Source organism: Mirounga angustirostris, unplaced genomic scaffold (genome assembly GCF_029215605.1).
Source record: "Mirounga angustirostris isolate CCGP_5_RB_7025 unplaced genomic scaffold, mMirAng1.0.hap1 SCAF_7, whole genome shotgun sequence".
Classification (NCBI taxonomy): domain Eukaryota; kingdom Metazoa; phylum Chordata; class Mammalia; order Carnivora; family Phocidae; genus Mirounga; species Mirounga angustirostris.
In genome coordinates, this window is record NW_026991715.1 from 53,511,286 (window position 1) to 53,525,790 (window position 14,505).

Genomic DNA, 14,505 nt, shown 5'->3' on the forward strand with positions numbered 1-14,505 from the left:
GTTTCCTTTGCTATGCAAAAACTTTTTATTTTGATGTAGTCCCAATAGTTTATTTTTGCTTTTGTTTTCCTTGCCTCAGGAGACATATCTAGAAAAATTTTGCTATGGCCAATGTCAGAGAAATTACTGCCTGTCTTCTCTTCTAGAATTTTTATGGTTTCGTCTCCTGTTTAGGTCTTTAATCCATTTTGAGTTTAGTTTTATGTATGTTGTTAGAAAGTAGTCCAATTTCATTCTTCTACATGTGGCTGTTCAGTTTTCCCAGCACCATTTATTGAAAAGACTGTCTCTTCCTCATTGTATATTCTTGCTTCCTTTATCATAGATTAATTGACCATATAAATGTGTGTTTATTTCTGGGGTCTCTATTCTGTTCCATTAATCCATTTGTCTGTTTTTGTGCCGGTACCATACTGTTTTGATCTCTACAACTTTGTAGTATATCTTGAAATAAGGAATTGTGATAGTTCCAGGTTCATTCTTCATTCTCAGGATTGCTTTGGCTATTTGGGATCTTCTGTGGTTCCATAAAAGTTTCATTTCATTTTATTTTATTTTTTATTTATTTATTTTTTAAAAGATTTTATGTATTCATTTGAGAGAGAGAATGGGAGAGAGAGCACGAGAGGGGGGAGGGTCAGAGGGAGAAGCAGACTCCCTGCTGAGCAGGTAGCCTGATGCGGGACTCGATCCCGGGACTCCAGGATCATGACCTGAGCCGAAGGCAGTCGCCCAACCAACTGAGCCACCCAGGCGCCCAAGTTTTATTTTATTTTAAAATTTTATTTATTTGAGAGAGAGAGGGAGCGTGAGAGAGTACAAGTGGGGAGGGAAGAGGGAGACAGGGAGCGAGAGAAGCCGACTCCCCGCTGAGCACAGAGCCCGAAGCAGGGCTCCATCCCAGGACTCTGGGATCATGACCTGAGCCGAAGGCAGATGCTTAACTAACTGAGCCACCCAGGCACCGCCCCCCCATACAAATATTAGTATTGATTGTTGTAGTTTAGTGAAAAATGATGTTGGTATTTTGGTAGGGATTGCTTTGAAACCATAAATTGCTTTGGGTAATACGGACATTTTGGCAATATTCTTTTAATCCATGAACATGCAATATCTTTCCATTAGTGTCATCTTCAGTTTCTTTCATCAGTATTTTATAGTTTTCAGAGTACAGGTTTTTCACCTCTTTGGTCAAGTTTATTCCTAGGTATTTTATTGTTTTTGGTGCAATTATAAATGGTGTTGTTTTAAAATTTCTCTGTGACTTTGTTGTTAGTATATAGAAATGCTACTTATTTCTGTGTTTTTTGTATACTGCCACTTTACTGAATTCATTTATTCTAGTATGTTTTTTGGTTGAGTCTTCAGGATTTTCTGTGTATAGTATCATGCTGTCTGCGAATAGTGACAATTTAACTTCCCTACCAAAATGGATGCCTCTTTTTTCTTTTTCTTGTCTGATTGCTGTGGAGAGGACTTTCAGTACTATGTTGAATAAAAGTGGTGAGGGTGGGGGTGCCTGAGTGGCTCAGTTGGTTAAGCATTCAACCCTTAGTTTGGGCTCAGGTCATGATCTCAGGGTCATGAGATTGAGTCTTGCGTCAGCTCCACACTGGGTCCAGAATCTGCTTGAGATTCTCTCTCCCTCTCCATCTGCCGCTCCAGCTCATTCTTGTTCTCTCTCTCTCTCAAATTAATTAATTAATTTTTAAAAAGGTGGTGAGAATGGACATCCTTGTCTTGTTGCTGAACTTAGAGGGAAAGCTCTCAGTTTTTCACCATTGAGTGTGATGTTAGCTGTGGGTTTTTTGTAGAAGGCCTTTATTATGTTGAGGTATATTCTCTCTAACCCCATTTTGTTGAGAGTTTTTATTGTGAATGAATGTTGAATCTTTTTAAATGCTTTTTTTGCTTCTATTGAGATGATCATATGATTTTTGTCTTTTGTTTTGTAGATGTGGTATATGATGTTGATTGATTCACAAATATTGAATTACCCTTGCATCCCTAGAATAAATCCCATCTGATCATGGTGAATGATTTTTTTAATGTGTTGTATACAGTTTGCTAATATTTTGTTGAGAATTTTTGCATCTATATTCACCAGGGATATATTGGCCTGTAATTTTCTTTTTTTGTTGTGTCTTTGTCTGGTTTTGGTATCTGGGTAGTGCTGGCCTCGTAGAATGTATTTGGAAGTTTTCCTTTCTCTTCTGGGTTTTTTTTTTTTTTTTTTTTTTTTTTTTTTTTTTGACTACTTTGAGAATAGGTATTAACTCTTCTTTAAATGTCTGGTAGAATTCATCTGTGAATCCATCTGGTCCTGGAACTTTTGGTAGTTTTTTTTTTTTTAGATTTATTTATTTATTTGAGAAAGAGAGAGAGCATGAGTGGGAGGGGCAGAGGGAGAGAGGATCTCAAGCTGACTCCACGCTGAGAGCAGAGCCTGACATGGGGCTTGATCTCACAACCCTGAGATCAGGACTGGAGCTGGAACCAAGAGTTGGACACTTAACCAACTCACAACCCAGGCATCCCTTTTTGGTAGTTTTTTGATTACCAATTCAATTTTCTTATTGTAATTGGTCTATTAAGACTTTTTTATTTCTTCCTGGTTCAGTTTTGTAAGATTGTGTGTTTTGAGGAATTAGCTATTTCTGTTAGGTTGTCCAGTTTGTTGGTATATGATTTTTCATAGTATGCTCTTATAATCCTTTGTATTTCTTGATGTCAGTTGTTACTTCTCTTGATTCTGATTTTATTTATTTGGGTCCTTTCTCTTTTTTTCTTGATGAGTCTGGCTAAGGGTTTATCAATTTTGTTTATCTTTTCAAAAAACCAGTTCTTGTTTCACTGATATTTTTTCCTTTTTTTTCTTTTTTCAGTCTGTATGTCATTTATTTCTGCTTTGATCTGTATTACATCCTTTCTTCTATTCACCTTGGATTTTGTTATTCTTTTTGTAGTTCCTTTTAGGTGTAAGTTTAGATTGTTTGATTTTTTTCTTGCTTCTTCAGGTAGGTCTGTATTGCTCTATACTTCCCTCTTAGAACTGCTTTTGCTGTATCCCAAAGATTTTGGACCATTGTGTTTTCATTTTCATTTGTCTCCATGTATTTTTTTATTCCTTTTATTTTTAATTTTAATATATTTTTTAAAGATTTTATTTATTTGAGAGAGAGAGAGTAAGAGAGAGAGAGCACAAGCAGAGGGAGAAGCAGACTCCCCGCTGAGCAGGGAGCCCAGTGCGGGTCTTGATCCTGGGACTCAGGGATCATGACCTAAGCTGAAGGCAGACACTTAGCCGACTGAGCCACCCAGGCGCCCTGTTTTTTCATTTCTTCTTTGATTGCTTCATTGACCCATTGGCTGTTTAGTATCATGTTGTTTAATGTCTATGTGTTTGTATTTTTTCCAGTTTTTTTCCTTAAAAAAATTTTTTTTTTAAGATTTTATTTATTTATTTAATAGAGAGAGAGACAGTGAGAGAGGGAACACAAGCAGGAGAAGTGGGAGAGGGAGAAGCAGGCTTCCTGCCAAGAGGGGAGCCCAATGCGGGGCTTGATCCCAGGATGCTGGGATCATGACCTGAGCCGAAGGTAGTCGCTTAACCAAGTGAGCCACCCAAGCGCCCCTCCAGTTTTTTTTTTTCTTGTGATTTGTTTCTAGTTTCATACCATTGTAGTTTAAAAAAAAAAATTCATATGATTTGACTCTTCTTAAATTTATTGAGACTTGTTTTATGACCTAATATGTGATCTATTATGGAGTATGTTACCCATGCACTTGAAAAAGAATGTTTATTCTCTTGTTTTGGGATGGAATGTTCTGTGTATGTTGTTATGTCCATCTAGTCCAATGTGTCTTTCAAAGACATTTCCTTATTGATTTTCTGTCAGGATGATCTATCCACTGATGTAAGTGTATTGTTAAAGTCCCCCTACTATTATTATATTAGCATCAGTTTCTCTCATTTTGTCTGTTAACAGTGGCTTTATGTATTTAGGTGCTCCAGTGTTGGGTGCATAGATAATTACAATTGTTATATTCTCTTGTTGGATTGATTACTTTCTCATTATGTAATGCCTTTCTTTGTCTCTTGTTATAGTCTTTATTTTAAAGTGTCTTTTGTCTGATATAAGTATTGCTACCTGGGCTTCTTTTTTTTGGTGGGGGGGGGCTTCCATTTTCATGGTGAATGTTTTTCCATCCCTTCACTTTCAGTCTGTACGTGTCTTTATGTCTGAGGTGAGTCTATTGTAGGCAGCATATAGATGGGTCTTGTTTTTTTATCCATTCTGTTATTCTGTGTCTTTTGATAGGAGTATTTAGGCCATTTACATTTAAAGTAATTATTGATAAGTGTGTACCTAGTGCCATTTTTAAAATTTATTTTCTGGTTGTGTTACTTAGTTCTATGAAACACCTTTCTTGCTCTCTTTCTTTTTCTCTTGCTCTCTTTCTTTGTGACCGGTGAATATAGTGTTTTGTTTGGCTTCTTTCTATTTTTTATGTATCTCCCATAGGTTTTCGGTTTGTGGTTACCATGAGGTTCATATATAATATCCAAATGAGTAACAGTCCATATTACCTTTCTGGTCATCTAAGCTCAAACACTTTCTAAAAAAGCAAAGCAAAAACAGTAAAAGAAAAAATCTTTTCCCCCTTCTCTTCCCTTTTTACTGACTTCTCCACAGTTTACTTTTATAACACTGGTTTAGCGGTATTAACTTCTTTATCTTTTATTTGTCTAGGAAACTCTCTCCTCAAATATGAATACCTTGCAGGTACTTGGTTATAGTTTTTCCTTTCAGCACTTTGAATATATAATGCCACTCCTTTCTGGCCTGCTAAGTTTTTTTTTTTTTTCTCTTGTGAGTAAAGCAACAGAAGTTTATTAAGCAAGGATACAAAAAAAGCTCACAGGAGTGAGAGGGGTCCCAATAGGGTTGCCCTGACCTGCAAAGTTTCTGCTGAAAAATCAGCTGATAGCTTCATGTTTTCCCTTGTAGGTACTTTTTGTTTTTCTCTTGCTGCTTTTAAAATCTGTCTTTATTTTTATTTTTAACCTTTGACATTTTAATTATTGTGTGCCATGGTCTGGAGCTCCTTGGGTTCATCTGGTTTGGAACTCTCTGTGCTTCTTGGACTTGGAGATCTATTTCCTTCCCTAGGTTAGGAAAGTTTTCACTTATTTCTTCACATAACTTTTCTACACCTTTCTCTTCTTCGTCTTCTAGAATCCCAGTAATGTAAATGTTTGCTTGATATTGTCCAAAAGATTTCTTAATCTATTTACATTTTTGGAACTTTTTTTCTCTTTGTGCTCTTCTGCTTGTATGCTTTCCATTACCCTCTCTTCTAGATCACTGATATATCCTTCTGATCCTTTAATCTGCTGTTGATTTCCTACAGTATGTTTTTTTTTTTTTTCAGTTATTGTGTTCTTCAGCTCTGATTGGTTTCTTTTAATATCTTCTGTCTTGTTATTGAAGGTATCACTGAATTTGTCCACTCTTTTCTTCAGCCCAGTGAGTATCTTTATGACCATTACTTTATTTTTTGTTTTTTAAAGATTTTATTTATTTTATTTATTTGAGAGAGATAGTGACAGAGATAGCGAGAAATCACAGTCGGGGAGGAGAGGGAGAAGCAGGCTCCTGCTGAGCAGGGAGCCTGACGTGGGGCTTGATCCCAGGACCCTGGCATCATGACCTGAGCCGAAGGCAGACGCTTAACTAACTGAGCCACCCAGGTGCCATTTTGACCATTACTTTAAATTCTTTTTCAGGCTTATTGTTTATTTCTGTTTCATTTAGTTCTTTTTCTGAGGGTTTTTTTTTTTTTGGAGCATATTCCTCTGTCTCCCCCCCCCCCCTTTTTTTTTTTTTAAAGATTTTATTTATTTATTCATGAGAGACAGAGAGGCAGAGGGAGAAGCAGGCTCCCAAGGAGCAGGGAGCCCGATGCGGGACTCAATCCCAGGACCCCGGGATCATGACCTGAGCCGAAGGCAGACGCTTAACCATCTGAGCCACCCAGGCACCCTCTGTCTCCCCATTTTGCTTGAGTTTTTGTGTTTGTTTCTATAGAAAGGTAAAGAGCTACTTCTCCTAAACTTGAAGGGGTGATCTTGTGTATGGTGTCCTCTGTGCAGACTGTTTGTGGTTGGTGACTTTAGCTGGCTGACTGGAGCTGTGGCTGTATATGCTAGTTACTCTTTTAAACTGTGGCATGTCTCCATCTCTCTTCCTGTTCTCTTTTTGTTCTATCTTTGGTTATTCAGTAGCTGTTCAGTCAGCCCTTAGTTTTTCAGGAGGAATTGTTCAATTAATAGATGTAATTTGGTGTGTTCCATGGAGGAGGACATAGTTTTTTCTACAACCCCGTCTTCAACTAGAACTCTCTTTACACCCACTTTAAATAAATCAGGCCAAACTAGAAGACTTATTGCCGAGTTTACTTACATTCATTTTATTGCATAAACTTCTGAAAAAGGTGAGTTGGTAATGAGTCAAACCTCTATAAATATATGACTTTCTGGGGCACCTGGCTGGCTCAGTCAGCAGAGCATGCAACTCTTGATCTCGGGGTTTTGAGTTTGAGCCCCATGTTGGTGGTAGAGTTTACTTAATTTATAAAAAAGACTTTCTCTTTTCTTTATGCTTTCAGGCTGAGAGCACAGACAAAACAACAACTCTTGGAATATAAATCAGTAGTTGATGCAAGTAAGTATTTTCATTTTCAAATAAGATTTTGTGAGCTTGGTGATGAACAGTATTCTAGAGAAAAGAAAATCAACTTTACAAAAAGTTATTTATTTAGGGAATGGGAGTGTCAGCATAATGTGGTACTGTACTATATAAGAAAGCAAAAAACACAATTGCCCTGTCCCTCAGGAACTTGTTAGGAATTCAGGAAACAGATTAACAAAACTAAATAATAATGCAAGAAGTTAAGTTCTGTTGATCAGAGAATTGGGAAATTTCTGTGGGAAGGAATCATAGAACTTGATCATGAACAACTTGAAGATTAAATTAGTGGATCAGATGATTGGGGATTTTGCCTCTCCCTCTGCCCCTCCCCCAGCTCATGCTCTCTCTCTCGCTCCCTCTTTCTCTCAAATAAATAAATAATCTTTAAAAAAAAAAGATTTTATTTATTAGAGAGAGAGACAGAATCCACAAGCAGGGGGAGGGGGAGGGGCAGAGGGAGAGGGACAAGCAGACTCCCCACTGAGCAAGGAGCCTGATGCAGGGCTCAATCCAGGACCCTGGGATCATAACCTGAGCTGAAGGCAGATGCTTAACGGACTGAGCCACCCAGTCACCCCTGAAAAAATGTAAATTTATCTTTTAAAATCTAGACGTCTTGAGCAAGAGAGTACTAAAATAATAGTTTAGCTCTCCTAAAGTAGTAACCATTATTACAACCTAATTTGTAAGCCTTTGGATTACAAAGATAGGTTTTGGTGAGTCTTTCTTTCTCTGTCAAATAGGCTTAAAGAATAATACCAAGTAATACTTTAGGTTGAATCAAGAATTGTGGAAAACCTGAGGGGCCACAGAGGTGACTTAGTCACTTCACCTGAATACATGTAACTTAGGAACTTTTCAGAGTCTGCTCAGATTCTTTTATAAGGCCATAGATCCAAAGGCAGTTCTAGTATGTTGTCCATCTGATAGTCCAGGCTTTCTAAAGTCTTTTTATGCAAAACAACAACAACAAAAAAATAGGACTATGAAATGGGCCCCCTGGCTGCTTTTCTGCTTGGTATAACTAGTAATTTTTTTTTTTTTTTTAAGATTTTGTTTATTTATTCATGAGAGACAGAGAGAGAGGCAGAGGGAGAAGCAGGCTCCCCGCTGAGCAAGGAGCCCGATGCGGGACTCGATCCCAGGACCCTGGGATCATGACCTGAGCTGAAGGCAGACACTTAACTAACTGAGCCACTCAGGCACCCCATAACTAGTAATTTTTGAAACTGGGATATGAAACAGGTCTTTTTGCCTCCAAAGCCATGACCTTCCATTATATCAATAATGTTACCATCAAAAATGATCAATATGGGGGCGCCTGGGTAGCTCAGTCAGTTGAGCCTCTGCCTTTGGCTCAGGTCATGATCCCAGGGCCCTGGGATCAAGCCCCACATCGGGCTCCCTGCTCCACGGGGAGCCTGCTTCTCCCTCTCCCTTTGCCCCTCCTCCTGCTTGTGTTCTCTCTTTCTCAAATAAATTAAAACTAAAAAAAAAAAAAAAAAAATTACCAATAAGTCATTTTCCTTCCCCTGGAGGCATTAATGATCTCCTCATTTCTGAAGCCCATGCTCCTTGTATTAAACTAGTGATGTTTAATAAAGGTAGGATATGGCTAAATTCTTTTGCTGCCATGAGAGCCCACGTAATAAAAAAAGATAATGTATCTTCTTAGAGGACAGGCTGTAGGGGGAAAGCTATTCAGAATTTGGGCCATTGAGAAATTATCTCTGTGTATTCCTGCATTCATTCAAATCATTTTTAAGTATTCAATATGTCCCCACTAGGGACATCTAACTAGGCATGGAGACATAGTGTTGAAGAAGCAGAATTTGCCCTAGTAGAGCTTAAATTCTGTGTAGCAAAACAGGTAAGGAAAGAAACATAGCAAGATAACTATGAAGTATGGTTAAGTGTGATGAAGGAAATAATGGTGTCATAAGGAGGGGCTACTCTAGATACTGTGATCAAAGATGGTGTGTTCGAGAAGATGACATGAGAGTAAAGTCCAAGTGTTAAGAAGTAGTCCAGCTTCTCAATAGAGTCCTTGTTTTCCATCTATATATAATTTTTCTTTTAAGGGATTATGACTTCTGAACACTTGAGTAGGCTTAATAGTGCACACTGTAGAGTTTCTACAACTAAAGGAGATTACAGCTTTAGGGCAGGAAGTGAGGTTGTAATCTTTGATAAAATGTTTATCTAAAATTAATTATTTTACCATTAAAAGAATGTGTTACTTTATTGCTTGAAGGATTTTTTTTAACAGTAAGTACATCCATTTTCAGCGTATGGTTTGTTGAGTTTTGACAAATATATATATATCACTGTAACCACCACCACAGTCAAGATAGAATATTTCTGTTATACCTCCCCTGTTCTACTTCACAGTCAGTCCCTATACTTACCCCAGCACCCACATTATAGATTTGCCTTCTAGAGTTGGGCTGTCCAGTGCTGTAGCCATTAGCCACATGTGGCCTTGTAAAGTTAAATTAATTAAAATTATATTTAAAATTCAGTTCTTTAGTTGCACTAGTTACATATCAAATGCTCAGTAGCCACATGTGTCTAGTGACTACCCTTTTGGACAGCAGAGATATTAAACATTTCTACCATCACAAATTTCTCTTAGACAGGATTGTTCTACAATGTGATGTAAACAGCATTATATGATATGTATTTATGTGTGTGTATCTGACAACTTTCTTTTAATGGAGATTTCATTCATATAACATAAAATTCATTTTAAAATGTGCAGTTAGGTAGGTTTTAGTATATTCACAGTATTGTGTAATCATTACCAATATCCAATTCCAGAACATTTTCATCACCCTAAAGAGAAACCCAGTACCTGATAGTGGTCACTCCCAATATGTATGGCTGCTTTTGCACAGCATAATTTTATGATTCATCCATGTTGTTTGTTTCAGTAAATTTTTCTCTTTTATTGTAGAGTATATTTCATGATGACTCTACCAAATTTTGTTTATCCATTCACCTGTTGATGGCCATTTGAATTGTTTGCAGTTTTTTCCCATTATGAATAAAGCTGCTATGGACATTTGTCATTTCTACCTGTCTTTCTGTAGACACTTCTTTTCATTTCTTTTGGTTAAATACCTAAAAGTGAGATTGTGTGCTCATGTGGTAACCATGTTTAACTTTTTTTTTTTTTTAAATATCATGCCCAGTGTGGAGCCCAATGCAGGGCTTGAACTCACAACCCTGAGATCAAGACCTGAGTTGAAATCAACAGTCGGATGCCCAACTGACTGAGCCACCCAGGTACCTCTATATGTTTAACATTTTAAGAAACTGCCAGACATCTAAAATGTTTACACCAGGGTGCCTGGGTGGCTCAGTCAGTTAAGCATCTGCCTCGTTCAGGTCATGATCTCGAAATCCTGGGATTGAGCCCCACATCAGGCTCCCTGCTCGGCAGAGAGTCCTCTTCTCCCTTTCCTTCTGCTCCTCCCCCCTGGCTTGTGCGCATTTTCTTTCTCTCTCTCTGTCTCAAATAAATGAATAATCTTTAAAAAAAAAAATGAGAAAAATGATTATACCATTCTGGTACATTCTTCCTAGAAGCATGAGATTTCCATTTACTCAGCATCGTCTTTAAAATTTGATACTGTTGACTGGAGTTTAAAGCCTGTCAGCGGGTGTAGCTTTGCTCCCCCAAACCTCCCCATCGTCTCTGGTCCGTGCTCCCGGCTTGTGGTTTCCCCGTAGCCCAAGGTGGGTGAGCTTAGGGCGAGGGCGCTACGCTGTCAGGGACCGGCGGAGCCTTGGTTGTCGCTGCCTGATGTGGAAGGAAAGGCTCCTGCGCCCGTCCGTGTTCCACAGCGTCCTGCGAGTCCGGCACCGGCCAGCTCGAGGCTTTCTCGAACGCCAGTGGAGTGGCCAGCATTGTTCTAAGGCCCCCGAGATTCGGCGGTGAACGAAGCAAGTTTCCTCCCCTCCGAAGGAAAAATGCCCTTTCGTCTTGTGTCCCCTTGTAATTGCAGCTCCAGGTTCCTCCTACCGTAGGTAACAGAGGTTCTTCCAAGAATGGGCTGTGTTGGTGGCTGCAACATCCTCACCTCCCATCAACTGTTAAGGCTTTTTTTTTTTTTTTAATTAAAAAGCAGGAAAGTAACATAAAAAAATAAAAATAAATAAAATTTGATACTATCAGTCTTACTAAATTTTAGCCATTGTAATAAGTTTGTAGTGGTATCCCATGTGGTTTTAGTGTACATTTCCCTGATAACTAATGATGTTGAGTATCTTTTCATGTGGTTATTGGCAATTAATAGATCTACATTTATGAAGTAGATCTGTAAATCTACTTTTATGAAGTGTTAAAATCTTTGCCTATTTTTTTAATTGGATTGTTATTCTTACTGAATTTGAATTCTTTTTATAAATTTAGTTATTCTTTTCAGGTATCTATATATAGGTTACAGGTATATATACAGATGTTAAGTATATATCTATAGATATGTAGGTATCTGTGTATTTACTTATATATTCAGCAGGTATTTTCTCCCAGTTTGTTGCTTGCCTTTGTTTTTTGTTTTTTTGTTTTTTTTAAGATCTTTTTATTTTTAAGTAATCGTTACATCCAACATGGGGCTCAAAGTCACCACCCTGATAACAAGAGTTGTATGCTCTACTGACAGAGCCAGCCAGGTGCCCAACTTGCCTTTGTTTTTTAACTATCTTTTGAGGCACTGAAGGCATTAATATGAAGAAGTGATTTTTATCAGGTTTTTTTCTTTTGTGGTGTATGCTTTTAAGTCCTAAGAAGTCTGTGACCACTCCAAGGTCACAGAGATTTTCTCCTTTGTTTTGTTCTACAAGGTTTACGGTTTTAGGTTTAACATGCAGTTCTCTGATCCTTTTTGAGTTAATTTTTGTGTATGGTGTGAGCTAAAGATCAAGGTTCATTTTTTCCCTCTATGGAAATCTAATTTTCTAGCACTGTGTGTTCGAAAGACTTTCCTTTCTCCATTGTATATGTGTGGGTCTATTTCTGGGCTTTTTGCTCTGTTCCCTTGAGGTATTTGTCTATGCTTACAATAGTGCCACACTATCTTGATTACTGTAGCTTTATAGTAAATCTTGATATCAACTCTTGTAAGTCTTCCAGTTTTGTTCTTCTTTATCAAAATTGTTTTGACTGTTCTGGGTCCTTTGTGTTTTTATATGCATTTTAAAATCAGCCTGTCAGTTTCTACAGAAAAAAAAAAGTCTTAGAATTTTGATTGGGATTTGATTGGGATCTATAGATCAATATGGGGGAAATTGTTGTATTAGCCATATTGATTCTTCTAATACCTATAGATGATATATCTTTTCAGTATTTGAACATATTCAGTGTAGAGGTCATATGCATATCTTGTTAAATTTATCCTTAAGTAGTTCATGTTTTTGAAAGAAACTGTATATTGTAATTTTACCTTTTAATTTCCAATTGTTTTTTCTTTTTTTTTAAATTTATTTATTTCTGTGAGAGAGAGAGAATGCAAGCGCATGAATGGGGGTGGTGCAGAGGGAGAAGCAGACTCCCCACTGAGCAGGTTGCCCTATGTCGAACTTGATCCCACGACTCTGGGATCATGACCTGAGCCGAAGGCAGACACTTAACAGACTGAGCCACCCAGGCACCCCCGACTGTTTTTTTTCTAACATACAGACATACAGGTGATCTTTTTGACATTGCTCATGTTAATATTTTACTCCTTTTTTATTTTCCATTATTCTCAAACTGCTCTGTCTAGTATGGTAGCCACTAGCTCCATGTGACAATTGAAAACTTGAAATGTGGTTAGTCTTTGAGAGGGAGTATAAATGAAAAATACAGAAGAAAAGATTATAAAATATTTCATTAGTAATTTTAGATTAATTACATGTTGAAATGATAATATTTTAGACCTATTGGGTTAAAATAAGTTATACTGAAATATTTTCACTTGCTTTATAATATGGAAACTAAAAATTAAAAATTAAATTTTTGGTTTGCATTTGTGGCTTATATTTCTGTTGGACCACACTCTTCTAAAACTGTTACTAACTTCAAAAAATTATTTATTTGTAGATGAAGAAAAAACTCCAGAACAAATCATGCAAGATAAGCAAATTGAAGCGTATGTCATATTTTAAATTTTGTGTTTTTTACTAAGATTTGATATAATTACCCATCTTACACCATTATCTTCGTTTTCCTTTTCTTTATTTTTCCAAGTAATTTTTCATGTATGTACTGAGAAGTTGTTGATACGGGAGATGGACTTAACATGTACCTGAGTGATCACATTAGCACTTTTGGCATTCCCCTTCACCAGATAATTAGTTGAATATCTCGGAGGCATCTGTTTACCAAATCTATAAATGCATCATTGTGGGGAGCCTATAGAATAATTTTATGTAGATAGGGTCATTTTACTTTTTTCAAAGGTTTACTTTATATGTTTTTTGATATTCAGTGAATTTTTTTGATATTGATATTGCTGAAATTTTTTTGTTCATGCTTCTTTGATAGTAAAATTGAAGACCTGGAAAATGAAATTGAAGATGTGAAAATTGCTTTTGAAATAAAAAAGCTTGCATTAGACAGGTAATTTTTACAATCTAGGTATAAGCATTGAGAACTGAATGAAAAATGGGTATGTTTTGAGGTGGAGGGAATATTTTAATTAGTCTAAATGATTAATCAAGTGATATGATCATTAGATAATGGTTACACAGATTTTGAGTTCTGAGAGAAAAGTTACGTCATTCATTAATACCTTCATTTGAAGTAGTTACATAAGATTGACTTAATAAGAAAATGTCAATCAAGGAAATAGAAGGGTGAGCTTAAATCCCATCCAGTGTTCCAAAGGATTACATGGATTTGATTACTACAGTAACTATTAATCAAGTAAAAGAATTGTCATCAAGTTTAAATATATCTATATGTATATATTTTTATTTTTTAAATTTTATTTTATTATGTTAATCACCATACATTACATCATTAGTTTTTGATGTAGTGTTCCATGATTCATTGTTTTCGTATAACACCCAGTGCTCCATTCAGTATGTGCCCTCTTTAATACCCATCACCAGGCTAACCCATCCCCCCACCCCCTCCCCTCTAAAACCCTCAGTTTGTTTCTCAGAGTCCATAGTCTCTCATGGTTTGTCTCCCCCTCCGATTTTGCCCCTTTCATTTTTCCCTTCCTACTATCTTCTTTTTTTTTTTAACGTATAATATATTATTTGTTTCAGAGGTACAGGTCTGTGATTCATCAGTCTTAACACAATTCACAGTGCTCACCATAGCACATACCCTCCCCAATGTCTATCACCCAGCCACCCCATCCCTCCCACCCCCCACCACTCCAGCAACCCTCAGTTTGTTTCCTGATTTTTAAAGATTTTGTTTTTAAGTAAAACACCAATATGGAGCTTGAACTCAGAACCCAAACTCACAACCCTGAGATCAAGAGCCTCATGCTCTACTGATTGAGCCAGCCAGGTGCCCCTAAATATATTTTTAATATAGGTTTTGCATCCGTATTTTAAAATTCATTGAACAAATATTTGAATGCTTACTATGTCTAGAAAGCTTTGTGGTAGGTGTTGGTATACTGTTGTTAATAAGACAAACAGGATCTCTTATGTGATCTGAATTAATAATCTCAATTAAGTGAATGATTTTTAAAATTACTTCCTTGTGTTTCTGGCCTTCCCAGATGAATTTCTTACACATTTAATT

At 37.0% G+C, this 14,505-nt stretch overlaps 1 protein-coding gene across 1 annotated transcript in view; it reads left to right on the top strand.

Annotated features, from left to right (window-relative positions):
* CENPH (centromere protein H) overlaps nucleotides 1-14,505 on the top strand; it is a 30,269-nt gene that overhangs the window by 3,629 nt on the left and 12,135 nt on the right. The window contains exons 2-4 of the mRNA XM_064596190.1: nucleotides 6,673-6,728; nucleotides 12,841-12,889; nucleotides 13,285-13,359. Coding sequence (XP_064452260.1) covers nucleotides 6,673-6,728; nucleotides 12,841-12,889; nucleotides 13,285-13,359 — 180 coding nt within the window. The remainder of the gene's footprint in view (nucleotides 1-6,672; nucleotides 6,729-12,840; nucleotides 12,890-13,284; nucleotides 13,360-14,505) is intronic.